This window comes from Lutra lutra, chromosome 17 (assembly GCF_902655055.1).
Source record: "Lutra lutra chromosome 17, mLutLut1.2, whole genome shotgun sequence".
NCBI classification, from domain to species: domain Eukaryota; kingdom Metazoa; phylum Chordata; class Mammalia; order Carnivora; family Mustelidae; genus Lutra; species Lutra lutra.
Genome location: NC_062294.1, coordinates 41,571,005 through 41,585,848, shown reverse-complemented (window position 1 = coordinate 41,585,848; position 14,844 = coordinate 41,571,005). Strand labels below are relative to the sequence as shown.

The 14,844-nt window shown below is 58.0% G+C and overlaps 1 protein-coding gene across 2 annotated transcripts in view; it reads left to right on the top strand.

Moving 5' to 3' along the window:
- PEPD (peptidase D) overlaps positions 1-9,638 on the top strand; it is a 109,162-nt gene extending 99,524 nt beyond the window's left edge. Inside the window, exons 13-15 of one of the 2 annotated variants that reach the window (XM_047710952.1) lie at positions 5,336-5,520; positions 8,280-8,471; positions 9,118-9,638. In XM_047710952.1, the coding sequence (XP_047566908.1) occupies positions 5,336-5,520; positions 8,280-8,471; positions 9,118-9,255 (515 nt within the window). In that variant the 3' untranslated portion in view covers positions 9,256-9,638. Of the gene's footprint in view, positions 1-2,807; positions 3,510-5,335; positions 5,521-8,279; positions 8,472-9,117 lie in introns of those variants that run through there. The other variant, XM_047710951.1, reaches the window with a different exon arrangement.
- Positions 9,639-14,844: the final 5,206 nt, after the last annotated feature.

Sequence of the window (14,844 nt, the reverse complement as noted above, 5' to 3'; positions counted from 1 at the left end):
GGACAGGTCACCTCCCCAGAGCTGCAAGGAGGCCGTGGCCAGGTCAGCCCCATGTCCTGTGCTAGCGGAAATGCCCCTGGTTTGTGGGTTCAGCTGCTGGGCCAAGACACACACACACAGAGACTGCACGACTGCTTCCTGCAGCCTCACAGGGGACAGTGAGTGGACAGCCGGGGCGCAGCTAGTGCCCAGAGGAGCCACACAGCACGACTGCAGCACACACGGAACCCGGGATCGGGGGGCAGGAGGGTGCTCCTCCCTGTCCCCCAGACAGCCAGGGAAGGGTGGCTGAGCTCACGGAGAGAGGCTGCACAGGGTTTGAGAGCGCGGCATCCCGGAGAACGCCGCCCCCACACCTGCCCGCCCCGCAGGAGGGGCCTCATGCTGCCTTCTGGAATCGAGCTCTCCCTGGGTTCTGTGTCAGGCCCGGCGGCCCACCTGGGACAGACCAGTGGGTGTGCCACGGGGACCGCTCAGCCCCTGCGAGGGAGGCCTGGTGATCCCAGCAGGAGCACCTCAGAGAAGGGTGTCCGTGGGCCGCTGCCGTGGGGCCATTCTGTAGCCTCTGTGCCTCCCGCCACCGCGGAGCAGTCAGGGCGACTGAAGTCCCCAGCCCCCCGCAGCCTTGCCTCCCACTTGCCAGACGCTCCTCTCTCTCTGGGCTCACCTGCCCACCCTGGCCTCCTGCACTTAGGCCACAGGCCCCCCCCCAAGCCCCACCCCTGACCCCACACCCCACCGGGGCCCTGCAGAGAGGGTGTGGAGTGCATCCTGGGCTCAGGGCCCCACCACTCCTGGGCTGCGAAAGCGGTGGGGGAGTCTCTGTCTATGCAAACAAGCCCCCCATCGCTCCCTCACTCCAGTGAGCAGGTGTGCGCAGCTCCCCCCCTCCCTGCTCTGCAGTGGTTAGGGTCCCGGTCACCTGCATGGAGGGGAGGTGCCCCTGTGGCCCCGCACATGTCTGCCATGGCCTGTGGTGGGGGTGCCTCTGCCAGCTTTGCCTCCCGACGGGCTGGAGTGGCCGCACTCTCCTGGAGCCTGTCCTTAGAGATGGCGATGCATGCAGGGGTGCGGCAGACGGAGGTGCGGGGACAGCGCCACGTGGGCTTCCTCTGTGGCAGGAGTCAGGGCAGGGAGGGCTGACTGGTGAGGGCCCCCATGTGGCCCTGTTGCCCTGAGAGCCCCCTGCTGGCTGTAGGGTGGTGGGCAAGTTCCCACCCTCCCTGGCCTTCTTTACTCCTTCCGGCTCTCTGCGGCGGGAGGGGTGGGGGTGTGGCACACAGGCTTCAGGAGTGGCCACGCTCTGCTTAGCGCGGAGGCGCCTGCAGTCCGGGCCGCACACTGTCCCCTGCCCTTCCTGCAGGGTGAATGGGTCCCCGGAGGTCCTGGCAGCAGAGGGGTCTAGGGGGGTTGGTGGCTGGAGGCCCTCAGCCCCGCGCCAGCTTGGCCTACCAGACAGCTCCCTGCAGCCCACGGGCCTGCCCTGGGACCCGGCCCCGCGCCTCACTTGCGGCAGCCCCAGAGCCTGGCGCACACAGGGTCTCCTGAGGGCCGTTGTCTTTGGATGAAGTGAGCTCTTTGTCTGGATCGTGAGGCTTCAGCTCTGCGGGCCTTCCTGGCCGAGCTCAGGCCCGAGCCCCTGAGTCTGCCGCACTCTGGGCAGGAGGCCTCAGCCACCAAGGCTCCAAGGAGCCAGCCTGGGCCTGGGCCTGGGCCTGGGCCTGGGCCTGGGCCCCGTCAGGTGACGGTGTCGCCTCAGGGGCATCAGGGGCATAGAAGACCAGCTATGACCTGGGGCTGTTCTGGGCATACACTGGGGCCTGGGCACCAGGGCTCTGGTCCCTCGGAGCCCACAGCCAGATAGAGGGTGGGAGGCACAAACCCAGCTGCTAGGCTGGCACCCTGGGGTCTGAGTGTGCAGAGGGGCGGGGGCGCACAGATCCCGGGCCCGTGAGGTGACAGCACCGGCTGCAGCCAGGGCTCCTCCTCAGGCCTCCATTGGTCAGGCACGGAGCAGGACCTCCACCTCATGGAGAGGGTCCCTCCTCTCTGAGCGTGCAGGCTTTGACCAGGCCACAGCGGGGCCTATATGCCGTCCTCTGGCGGGAAGAGCTCTGACAGCACAGGAAGGGGCAGTCAGGGAGGGCTTCCTGGAGAAAGCCTTAACAGAGGCCCACAAGAAGAATGGGAGTGAGCATGGGCAGGGAGGGGCTTTGGTGAGGTGGTCCCAGCTAAGGGGCCATTAGGTGGAAGGCATAGGGCAGTGCCAGCACCACTGGGGCTGGGGGCACAGAGGCGGGTGAGAGGGAGGCCAGGCTGAGGAACTTGGGGTTCTGTCCACAGGGCAGGGCCCAGCTTCGTGCAGAATGCAGGGAGAGCGAGGCATTGCAGGAAAGCAGCAAGAGGCGCATAGGGGTCAGGAGTCAGATTCAGGAGATGTCCAGGGCAAAGGCGACAAGCTTCGGTGCTTGCTGGAGGCAGGAGGGCGGGCAGGGCTGGTGACGCCCAGTCTGCAGTGTGCTCCCCAGTGTGGTGTCCATCCCCAGTACGAACGGCCTGAGGGGACCACCGGGCCTTCCGGCCGGCTGGCCACGTGGGCCCCGAGGTGCCTGCTGGCTGCTGACGGAGGGCTCGGTGGCGGGGGGATGGGGAGCGCATCCACTCCTCCAGCCTAGCCCAAGGACAGCAACCTTCACACACTTCGGGGCCCCTGCCCTAGCCCAGGGTGTCGTAACCAGCATCCGGGCCAGACACTGGGGCCAAGTTGCTGGAGGTTGAATCACTGTCACAACCCTAACCACACACAGGCAGCAGCCCCCTGCCAGCCACGAGCGCGTGTGCAAGACCGGCCCCGAGGAGCGCAGGCCAGGAGGACGGGAGGCGCCGTGGGGACCGCCTGGGGCCCTCGCATCCGGCCCCAGGAGGACAGGAGAGGAGCCGAGCTGCCGGCACGGAGTATGATTTATACCTGACTCCCCGCTCTGCTGAGGCCGCAGCCCACTTGGAAGTCGGCCGGGCTCTACATCAGGCCACTTCCTGGGGCTCCCCTCTAGCCACCCAAAAAGGCCCCCGCCCAAGAGAAGCGGAGTTGCTGTGGAGCCGGGGTGTCAGCCGCCGCCAGGGATGCCCCTTCTCCGCCCCAGGGGCCAAGCCAGCCAGGAGCAAGTCTGCAGAACTGCCCGGGGCACTTTTCGGCCTAGAGCCCCGGGGACAGGAGCAGAACTTTGGGACGAGCCTGCTGTATTCTCCCTTGAACCAGCATTTGCTAGGCCAGGCCTGGGGTGCCCAGGGGAGGCTGCAGCCCTCTGGTCCAGAGACAAGAGAAGCAAGCCGGCAGGCCCGGCTGGGGGACAGGGTGCAGGGAAGGGCATAACCGGGACCGTGGGGAGGGAGTGCTGACCGAGCCCCAGGGCCTGAGTTGCAGGCAGGGGGCTGATTCAGGCCTCCGTGTGCTTCTGTGACAGGTGGCCTGGCCTGGGAATGGCGAGGTAGACCCGGTTGGCCTCAGGGAGGAGCAAGGACACGAGGCTCAGGCTGGTGCCCCAGGAGCACGGCCAACATCAAGGGTTGAATGGGCATCTGGGTGGGCCAGTGACAGTCTCGGGGGGCTGCTGACTCCTGGTACAGGCCAGAGCCTCTGCAGCTGGCTTTCTAGGACCAGCATCGCAGCTCTTCGTGACAAAGAGAGGCATCTGAGGCTCAGGGAGGCGGGCGAGCTGCTGAGCTGGGATCCAGTGCCCAGCTTTCCACTTGAGGATGCCCAACCGTCCCAGAGCCTCGAATCTGGCTCTGCCTCCAGGGCTTAGAACCGGGCTCTCTGCTGTGCGTGCGGGTAAAGCCAGAGCCCGGGATGCCACCTCCTCCATGGCGCCCTGTGGCCCTTGGCATGTAGAACAGAACAGGACTCAGGAGCTGGTCTCCAAGGAAGCTCTCTCTAGAGATGGGTCTTCTCCTCTCGGCCTCCCTGTGCTTGTGGCCAGGAGCTGGCCACTGCCCCCAGAGTGGGCCTCCTGCTCAGACCCTGGGGAGGCTGGGTCAGCTCTGTGCCTCTGTCCAGCCCAAGACCCCAACTGTGGGGCTTCTGCCCTGGTGTGGAAGGGGCCCACCTGGAGGCCTGGAACCCAGTGCACGTCTGAGGGGCCATGCCCCATGTCCCCAAGTGGGCTCTCATCTCTCTCTCCTCCTGGATAGAGCCCTTGGGCTACCCCCTGCCAGCCACAGAGTTTCAGAGTCCTGAGCCCAGCCCTGCCGGCCCAGCCCTTGCCAGCACAGGGCCCAGCCAGGCCCCCGATGGTGTGGAATGCCGGGGTGCTCCATCATCCGTCATCCGTCGTGAGGCGTGTGGAGGGTGTGGATGGCAGGGCGTCGTGGGGATGCCTTCTGGGAGCCAGCCTCGCCCCCGAGGGCCAGCCCTGGCCTTTCTGGCTGGAGCACTGCACAGGGGTGTGTGCCCCCACCTTGTCTGCCTGGCATACTGGCCTCAGCCGGCACGTGGCTGCCCCAAACTCAGCCCGGCAGGGTGGGGCAGGGAGCTTCGCCAGCCTCCATCCTTGTGGGGTGCTTAGGCCGAGTGCCCAGTGCCTCAGAGTGAGGCTGAAGGTGGGGACTCCCCAGCTCCATGGGCTCTTTGCAGGCGGCTGTCTGAGAGCCCTGGGCGGAGCCTCTGGAGCTTGTTCACCCCGAAACTCGGTGCCTGGGGACGTGCTCTCCACGGTGACCTTTGCCTCAGAAACATGGGACAAAGATGAGTTTGATCAGGAGTCTGGGGCCTGGGTGTCTGGGCTGCCACGGAGATGGTCCACCCCCGCTCGTAGCAGGCAGGGCCGCAGACCTCTGCCAGCCAAGCCGTGCCAGCTGCACCTTCACCCTGGAAACCTTTTTTCCTCAGTGGCTCCAGGGGTGAATCAGCCCCACTTTGGGGTGTGCAGGGATGCCCTGAACTTGGTGTGGGGTTCTGTGAGGCTGCCCCCCATTTGCTGGGGACAGATGCTTTTGTCCTGCTGCTGCTCATCAGGGATCTTCCTGGGCTCCCCTGGTCCCGGAAGCCCGCACTGGCCGAGGGCAGACATAGCATGGGCTGGGGATGAGACCTAAGCTGGGCATCTGGCCGTGGGCAACAGAAGCCTACCCCTGAAGGTGCGATGGAGAGAGAGGAAGGTCTTGAGATCCCTTAGAGTTGGCCCGGGCACGGCACCTGCGCCACCCACTTCTCGCCCTCCCGCCTCAGCTTGCCCGGGGGCTTCGTGGGTCCCACAAACCTTCCCTCGGGGAGCCTCGGCCAGGCGGCCACGCTGCCACGCTCCACAGCTCATCATAGCCTCCTTTGGAGCCACAGGGGTCTGGTGGCCCGACATGCACCGTCTGGCCGACCGCATCCACCTGGAGGAGCTGGCGCGCATCGGCCTCCTGAGCGGCAGCATTGACGCCATGGTCCAGGCCCACCTGGGAGCCGTGTTCATGCCTCACGGGCTCGGCCACTTCCTGGGCATTGATGTGCACGATGTGGGAGGCTACCCCGAGGTAAGTGTGGGCACGTGAGTGTGAGTGGCCCTCCCCAGGGCTCTGGGAGCCAGCTGGGATGGAGTAAGACAGGTCAGAGAAAGAGAAATGGGGTCCCAGAGCACCCCCTGCCCCTCCTCTCCTTGCACCCATTGCTTTGTGCCGGCCCTGGGCTGCTGTGGGCACCAGCGGGGGTGGGGGGTGAGGGGCGTTTCCAAAAGTGTGCCAGCATGCTGCCTCTGGTGGCCCCCGCCTCGGGGCCTGGTGGCAGATGTGTGTGCTCTGCCTGGTGAGCCCCGGGCTATGCACAGGGTGGGGAGCCCCTGCCCTACGGGTGGTAGATCTTTGGTTCCCACAGAGCAGTGGGAACCCCAGAGCTGGGTCTTCGGGATACCGCAGCCATCGTGTCCTGCCTCTGGCTTCACACAGGCCAGGGCGGTGAGGCACTGCCATGAGGCGGCTGATCCAGGTCCCTCTTGGGACAAGCAGAGCCCAGCGCCGCTCACGGGCCTGGCAGCAACCCCAGCACAGCACAGCCCCGTGGCCTCCTGGTCTGCAGACCCTCCAGGCCCCCTTAGCAGGGGAGGGAGGCTTCTGTGGGCATTTCCAGACAAGGCTTTCCCCTCCCCTTCCTACCCACGGATTCTTGAAAGGACCACCCAGAGGGTGCTTTCAGCCAGCCTTGGGGAGGCCCTGCCCGGCAGGTGGCTGCAGCCTTTCCGGGCCCCGGGTGGGTGGGGGTGAGCCCGGCCCTGCCTCCTGGCCCTGAGCCCAAGGTGCAGGGGGCTGATTATGCAATCGGTGCACGCCCTGGGGCCCACCAGCCGGTTAGCCAAGACTAGGCCGTCTTGGCCGGGGCCTGTTGGCTGCAGGGTATTTTGAAAGCACGAAGGATGATTTTGGGGGGGGAAATTGCTCAAGAGAAGCATTATTATTCAATTATTGTTTTCCTCAAGTGTAAACAGTTAAATTTGGAGAAACAAAATCAGTTTTAATTTCCTAATTTCTATCCATCACATTGTGTACAGGGAGCCAAGAGCAGGGCCTTCCAGACATTGTTAACTGAGATTCGTTATTCATTAGTCGCCAGAGCGCTTTTTTCCACCAGAGAAAATTGGCAGCAAACTGTTTTCTCTTTTCCAGTAAGCGGCCCTTTGTGCTCGCAGAGTCTATTCTTCTGACAGATAAACATTGTAGAAAAAATATGGCTTTTCCTATAAAAGTCATTTGTTTTATTTCAGGCCTTTAGACACATCTGGGTCTCCTCCGCCCTGTAAAGGCAGAGGCCCCGTCCGGCCCGCTGCCCTGGCGGAAGCTGGTGTGGACGCGGCACGGGCAGGCGCCCCCCACTGCCGCCAGGGCTTACGGCCTGGAGCTGGAGGGAAGGGAGCTCTGCCTCTCCCCTTGGGGGGGCTGCTCTCCACAGCGCAGCCCCCGACACTTTGCCAGGGCCTGCTCCGGTGGCCTCCGTGGCAGGAGACTCCTGGGAGCTAATGCTCTGAAGGGATAAGGGTTGGTGGGCTGTGGCAGGGGCCCCTCCTTCTCTCCCCTCACCCACAATTGGAGGGCTGGTCCTGAAATTTCCAGAGGACTTGTTTCTGCCCAAGCCTGAGCAGACCGCCCTCCCCTGGGCACGCCCACAGAGGCTAAGCGGGAGCAGGGAGACCTGAGCTTACCGGTTTGCTGCCTCTGCTGGGCCCCTGGCTCTGACGACCTTGGGATGGAGGGAAAGGGACAGGCACAGACTTGAGATGGCCGAAGGCCACTAGCCGGCCCCACAGCATCTCCCCTCTGAGCCCAGGGATGCATCCCCGGTCCTCCGGCCTCGCCCCTGTGGGCAGAAAGTGTCACGGAGTCGGGTGCTACTCCACACAGGCATCTGTGCCCAAAGCAGGAGGCATCAGGGGTCACGGTGCCTTGGTGTCCCCTCCTCTCCTCCACCCCAGCCCAGCTCACGCCAGGTCAGGGTGGTTGTGCACCAGTTCCCCTGTGTGTCCCGCCATCCCCACCCTCACGGAATCCCGGTCACAGGCTTCCCTGCTTGCCCAGCCGCGGAGGCTGAGCCAGCCTGTTTCTGGTTACCTTACATGAACCGCTAATTGAAGTCTGATGTTCTTGGCCCCCAAACAGTCAGAAATGACAGCTCTGTCTCCAGCAGCTGGGCTTCCAGGGGGGAGCTGCGAGTGGGGCAGGGCAGGCTCCCAGCCCGACCAGGAAGACTACTAGCTGCCCACTAGCTCAGGGGCCTGGGCCGGGGGCCGGGTCGGACCCTCGTTGGAGCCTCAGCCCCGGGGCCACGCACACGGGCTCCGCATGCATCCGTGCATGTCCACAACCACTGGCGCTGGCAGGCCCGCCCTGGGGACAGCACCTGTCCCTCCTCCTGGAAGGCCCCACGGAAAACCTGGGTCTCATCCTGGGGGAGTGGGACCCAGCATGGGAAGTGTTGAAGCTTCCTTAAGAGCTTTTTGGTTCTGCCATCTGTCTAGCGGGGACGGGGCCTGGGGGAGGCCAGCGAGCTAGGGCAGCTCGCCCCAGGTCTGTGCATGTGGGGGGTCCGTGGGGCTTCGTAGTCATGCTGGGGGTAACAAGTGGGCAGGAACCGGCCAAGCCCAGGGGTATCTGCGAGAGGGGAGGGTCTCCGCAGCCCCCGGGGCCAGCGCCAGCGCTCCTGGATGCAGGGAGGGCTCACCCGGCGGGCCTGTGGCCATCCGACTGCCGCCACGGCACGCAGCCCTCCCTCCACGCTTTGGTGCTCTGAGCCCTTCCTCTCCCCGCAGGGTGTGGAGCGCATCGATGAGCCCGGCCTGCGGAGCCTGCGCACCACACGGCGCCTGGAGCCCGGCATGGTGCTCACTGTGGAGCCGGGCATTTACTTCATCGACCACCTCCTGGACGAGGCCCTGGCCGACCCGGCCCGCGCCTGCTTCTTCAACCGCGAGGTCCTGCAGCGCTTCCGGGGATTCGGCGGGGTGAGTGCCCACAGGCCCCGCGTCCCGGCTCCCAGGACACGCGCACGCTGCGGCGCGTCACCCCATCGTCTCGAGACAAGGGCCCTGGTGGGAGGGCGGACACTTCACTTCCCCTCTTGAGAAGGATCCGGCTTGTGCCTTCCCGTGGTTGGTCAACAAGACAGATGCAGATTCTACAAACCTTCCCCCCCCTCCCCACCCCCGCCCCCGCCGGGGCCGCCCACCGGGCAAACAGATGGCCCCGGGGGAGGAGCCTGCTTCTCACCGGCCTCCCGCAGAGGCCTGGAGGCCAGCCCCTTTTATCCCGGGCAGGACAGGCCGCTCTTCAGAAGGGACGCCTCTAACCAGCGGCTGGTCTGACCCTCTAATCTAGTGTGTGAGGCCAGAGCTCAGAAGGAATGAGAGTGTCTGTTGTTGTTTTTTTTTTTTTTCCAGAGTTTTTCTTTTTAGATGCGTCTGAGTAGGGGCAGGGTCGGTCAGAGGCGGGGAGAGAATCTCAAGCATACTTCCTGTTGAGCGTGGAGCCTGACATAGGGCTCGATCCCAGGGCCCATGAGATCATGACCTGAGCCGACACCCAAGAGTCAGGCACTCAACCCACTGAGCCCCCCAGGCGCCCGCATGAGTGTCTGTCATTGTGACGCAGGTCCGGATCGAGGAGGATGTCGTGGTGACCGCCAGCGGCATGGAACTGCTGACCTGTGTGCCCCGAACGGTGGAGGAGATTGAAGCGTGCATGGCAGGCAGGGACAAGGCCTTCACTCCCTTCTCTGGCCCCAAGTAGAACCAGCTGGGAGTGCCCAGTGGGACCAGGGACCCAGCCTGCCACCTGTCTTCACAACGGGCAGCTTCCTGCCTGGCCCTCGAGCGGCAAGAGAGGGGTGCTCAGAAATCCCATAGCTGCGTCTGAGTTTGAGCGTGCTATTTCCTTGGGGGAGTGGGACTCTTTCTTAACCCTCTGCAAGATCACACCTGAACCTGCTATTACTTTGCTTGAATGACAGTGGCTTAAAATGCTAATGGAAAAGAATTCTGCTCTTTAGCAGCAACTAAGATGTGTCTTGCTGTCATTTGTATTCTTCTGCTCAGGGAAGATCCATTTCCAGTGTTTTCTCTCAAAAATCAAATGCGCAGAGTAGAATCTGCAATAAAAACTTTCCAAAAATGGTCCTTTGTACACAACTTCCTCTCTGTTCTTTCTCGCCCGGCAGCAGAGCCTGGCATGCGCGGACCTAGAAGCTGCTGGGACCCAGGGCTGGCGCTACCCTACACAGTGAACCTGTGGAGGAAGAAGCCTTTTCCACGTGGCTACTGCCAGAAAGCTCGATTTCAGAAGGGGGCAGAATTTTTTGTGGCACTTAAGGCACAGTTCTGTAAAACCTGAGACTTGCAGGGATGTCTTGTCCTTGGTGCCCTTTCCATGGGGACATGCTAGCAAAGCTGGCATCCACCCGAACGATACGGCCACCTAGGGCAGCTCCGTGGCAGAGGTGAGCCTTCTCGTGTCTTCCGTGTTTGCTGAGACCTTTTGTCTTCCCTAAGTGTAACCCCATGGACCAAACCACTCAGGCAGGGAGCGTTCTGGGGCCAGCTAAGCCCAGTCCTGGCCGATGGCATAATGCCTATCCTCACGTCTGCTGGCCCAGTCCCCCGTCCCACGGCCCTGCCCAGGCCAGAAGCTGGGAAGCTCTGTGCCAAACCGCTCCGAGCCTGTCTCTCCACAGCGCTCTCATCCAGGAGTTTCCGAGCCAAGGTGAAGGGACACCAGAGATGAAACCCTGACAGGTGGTAAACTCTGTAGCCCAAACTAGGCCTTTTGAGATGTCACGGAAGCGTTGAGTACAAACCAATTTCTTCCTGTGGCTCTAACACAAAAGTGCTTGCAAAGTGACCACATTAAAATGAGACCACCTCGGTTCCAAATCACCATTTATCTCGTTGGCTTCTCAGACTGATCACAGCCACGTTTTTAGGTTTCCTACAGTGCACAGGCAGTCCCTAAGTTATCTGTGACCTTGAGCAGTTGGCAGTGACGGTCTTGAGTGTCAGGAGTCTCCATTCACCAAGGCTTCTCTGCCCCAGCTGCACCTGTGGGGGACACGGTCTGCCATCCGGGGTTTCACCTGCCCTCGCCCCCCAGAGAAACCCGGTTAAAGCGAGGCCGGCACGCTAAAGGGACAGTTGCGTTTGTGGGAAGAAACAGAGCCAGCTGCGTCACATCTTTCCCCTTCCTTTCCTTCAGACACCTCATGCCAAAGCTGCCTGCTTCACATACGTTTTCTGTGACTGCCAAGCAAGAAGGTCAAACGAGTAAGGGGCAATTCCCAGTAACTACATGTTCTTTGTTGCAGAGGGATGCTGGGAGCATAGGTCTGACTGGTCTTGCCCGTGCCAGGGAGTCAGGAACCCCTCCGGTGGTGCGGGGCGCAGGTGGCCGGCAGAGCCCACTCTATCCCGTGTTCTGCACCCAACTCCTCACACCTCCATTTCTGTATGCAGAAATGCATACAGCTTCAGAAACACCTCAGAGACCCTTCCAGAAAGCCGAACAGCACTCAAAAAGCCTTCTGAAACCCTGGCTCTGCATATTCATTCACTCAATAACTAAGCATCTCCTCTGGGCCAGCGTAATTTAAACCCACCGCGCCCCTGCTCTCTGAGCCTGTGGGTTCCCGAGAGCCTTCGCCTTGAACAAGCACAAATCTCTTCACAGAAAAGTGCCATGAAGGAAAGTAACAGGGCTGGCCTTGTCTTGAAAGTCAGGGGGCTGGGCTGCGACAGGAAAAGCGAGACTAGATGAGGCGTCATGACGTGAGCTGTTCGAAGGCAGCCTGGAAAGAGCCTGGAAAGAGCCTGGAAGAGCCCTGCGGCCAAAGCAAAGTAATAGGGGACAGAGGACAGAAGGAAAGCAAGTCCACAGATCAAGGGAGCCACGTCACAAGGAGACTGGGTTTCCCTCTGGGTGCAGTGGGGAACGAAAGAAGGTTCCAGAGAGCAGGCAGTGGTCCAAGGAGACCAAGTCCGGGCAAGGAGAGATGATGGTTCTGTGTGGTGGGGGAGGGAGGGGACACACATTTCGGGAGTAGAAGGGAAAGGTGGCGGAGCGGGAAGGCCTGGCCAGATGCCCCTTGGCTTCCAAGCCCAGTTCTGCACCCCGGGCCCTCCAGGCACCACTGCAGAGCTTCCAGGCCTAGAGCTGCGGGAGGAGTGTGTGGGGCAGTAGGAGATGACCCGGGGCTGGCGGTCTCCTCTGAGTACACACACGGTGCCCACGGGCTCTAGATACTCACTGGCAGTGACCAAGCAGGTCCGAAAGTGCTTTTGCTGAAATAAGAGCTGTCACCTTCACAAACCATCTCTACAGAAAATTTCCCAAGACAAACTGTTTATGGGCTTCCAAATTACACCTACTTTGTAAAAACAAAATAGGACGTACTACCCACAGAAATAATTACTGCACTATAATTGCCATTTAGATGCAGTAGGTAGAAACCTATTTCCCAAGACACGAAAATGGCTGAAGGATCACAGAAGAGTCTCTAAATGACATCTTCCCTTGAAACACTCAAATCAGCATGGATTCAGTATTGACTCGTTCATTTGTAGAGACACTCTACAGCACCACGTAAATGAAGACGAGGTACACGCTATAAATTGTGCTGCTAGGGGAAAGGCCTTACTTCGACATTGCCATCTACTTCAAAGCCTCAAGAACTCATTTCTCCTGCCACTGTGTGAACGCAGACCACACACCGAGACACGAGGCATCCCAGCAGGCATGCCAAGCCACTGCCTTCTCTACCCTAGCCCAGGCTTCCGGGTTAGAGACCACTGGACAAAGAACAGCCCTGAAGAGGCGCTCTATATTCGGAGGAAATGATGTTCCTATCCAGTCAGGGAAATCTAGGCTTGGACAAAAGCACCTCTTGCTCCCTGCCCACCCCCCCACTCCCCCCTCCACCCGTCAGTGACCTTCACCCCTGCCCTGGGCTGGGAGCAGGAAAGATGGCTGAGCCTGCCTGCTCTTCAGAGCTCCTGGACATCTGGACTACTTCCTCAGTGTATATGAACAGAAAGAAACCCACAAGAAAATACAGTCATTATTCCAAAGTTTTTTTTATTTCAAATTCATTGAAAGAAATAAAATTATATTTAAAAAAATAGAGTAATCTCACAAACTGAGGAAGGCCAGGAACACAAAGAACAAGGTAAAGGACTTTTACCTGAGAGGCAACTCTAACAGCTATAGAATGGACTTTCTCCTCCCTATCTTCTGTCACACAAAAAATTGCTTCCTATTCTAAGGCATCGAAAAGCACTCTGAGTGCCAACTGGGCTGTTCAGGTACAAAGTTTCAAGCCCTCTAATGGGGACTGAGAAACATCAAAAGCTGATTTAATACCAAATATTAAACTGCACTTACTACTTTTTTATGTAAATTTCAGGATTTCACACTTGTGACCTAAATTTCAAACACCTGGTCATAAAAAGTTGCTATCTTACTACGTCTTGGTAAGAAGGTCCAAAGTATCCCAGCTCGCATTCTAGTCACCACAAGGGGCCAGTCAGCGGAAGAGCTGCTCTGATCTCACCATCTGCTGCCAGTACCACCCAGAAAGCACCCATCTCGGATGACGCAGATGTAGTTAGACATTTACACTAAAGCCTAGTTCCTAAATCACTAGACCTGCCAGCAAAGGCAGATCAAATCCTAAAGGTTCACATGTAACCTACAGAAGTTACAAAAGTCATCTTATAATTCCCAAAGCTCTAAATCTACCCATTCCCCATACTTGGTTTCCCTCAATTTGATACTGAGAAATCTATCAAACTGCAAACTTTCATTCCCAAACACTTAAGACAATGGTTAACATTTTTGTTCTATGCACACATGATGGCTTGTGCTCAAGTTCTGGTTTGCATAGGTAACAGGAAAGCTTGAATCAATTTTTCCTAAAGTTTCAATCTGTTCAGATTTGAAATATCAAGTGCACACCACCGATGATTTCCCTAAAGCTCCTCTTCCAAGATAGTTAAGTCAATTCATATAACTGGTAACCATAAATTCCACAGGGACATCAATTTCTGACTTTTTTTTTTTTTTTAGTAAACAAGAGGTAACAATGTCTGTTAATACCTTCACAGGTACTTAAAGATTCAAGTGACCTAACTGCACCTCTACTTAGGTTAATTATATAACATCAGTCGGCTATTAAAGATTCAGTAGGATTCTGTGGGTTACCTCCTAGTCAAAACATCTATCGACTGAGAAGCAGACTGATACTCCAGCCAGAGTAAACTGGTGTTGGACCCTAACAGAAACCTCAATCCTGTCTTCTGGCCCTCCAAGGAGCTAACCCGCCCGGGACAGTGGCTCTCATGAACAACACTGGGTTCCAGTTACATGTGGAAGAGGCTCATGGCCTTAATAATGGCTTTACTGAGTTGCAGGTCACAATGGTATTTCCGCTGGCCCAGAAGAGCAAAGACAGCAGTCTTGCACCAACCCAAGGGGACAACTTCTAGGTCCTAGTAAGAAACAATATGGCCAAAAATGAAGTGACCATGTCCAAATAAGATACCTGGTAACACAAACTTTTTAATCAGATGTGACTCTTGTCTCTTGTCACCAGCCCAGACACATACACACAGAAATACACAAAAGTCAACAAATCTGAGCTAGGATTGTGCTTTAAAAAAAAAAAAAAAAGGAAAAGAAAAGAAAGAAATCGACAAGGACAATCAAAACCACCGACACTGACATAAACCAGACCCGCGCAATCCCCAACTTTAGCGACGGCCATTTTTTAGTCTCAACAAAAATGTCAATATCCTGAGTTTTACCAGTATTTTCTTTCTAAAATAATTTATGGGACACAAAAGCATACAAATGAACAAACAGAAGCAGTGGTACAAAAAGTCTATAAGACCCCACTAACTAGAAAAAGAAACATCACAAAAACAATATAAAAAGATGTATTTAAGTGAAATAAATTAAAGGTTAAACCTTACACTTCAAGTTTTCTTAGACTACTATTTTGGGAGACAGCATAGAGTTGATGACATATTTTTCTAATAATCACTTGGTTAGGATCAAATGCCAAATGATCCTTCACAAGAAATTTATGCCTTTAAAAATCATGGCTCCATTTCAGATATTTAGACACAGGAGAAACTACCTAAATCCCAATCTGTAAACTGTTAAGGCATTTGTTTACTAACTTGACTGTCAAAATGGTATTTTAAAAATATTTACTTATTTGACTACCATCTACAGAAACAAAAATTGTGATATACAACTCTTGGGGGTTTTTTCTTGTTAGAAAACAAAATAATGCCAATCCAATAACCTAAAGGTATCCCAAAAGGATAA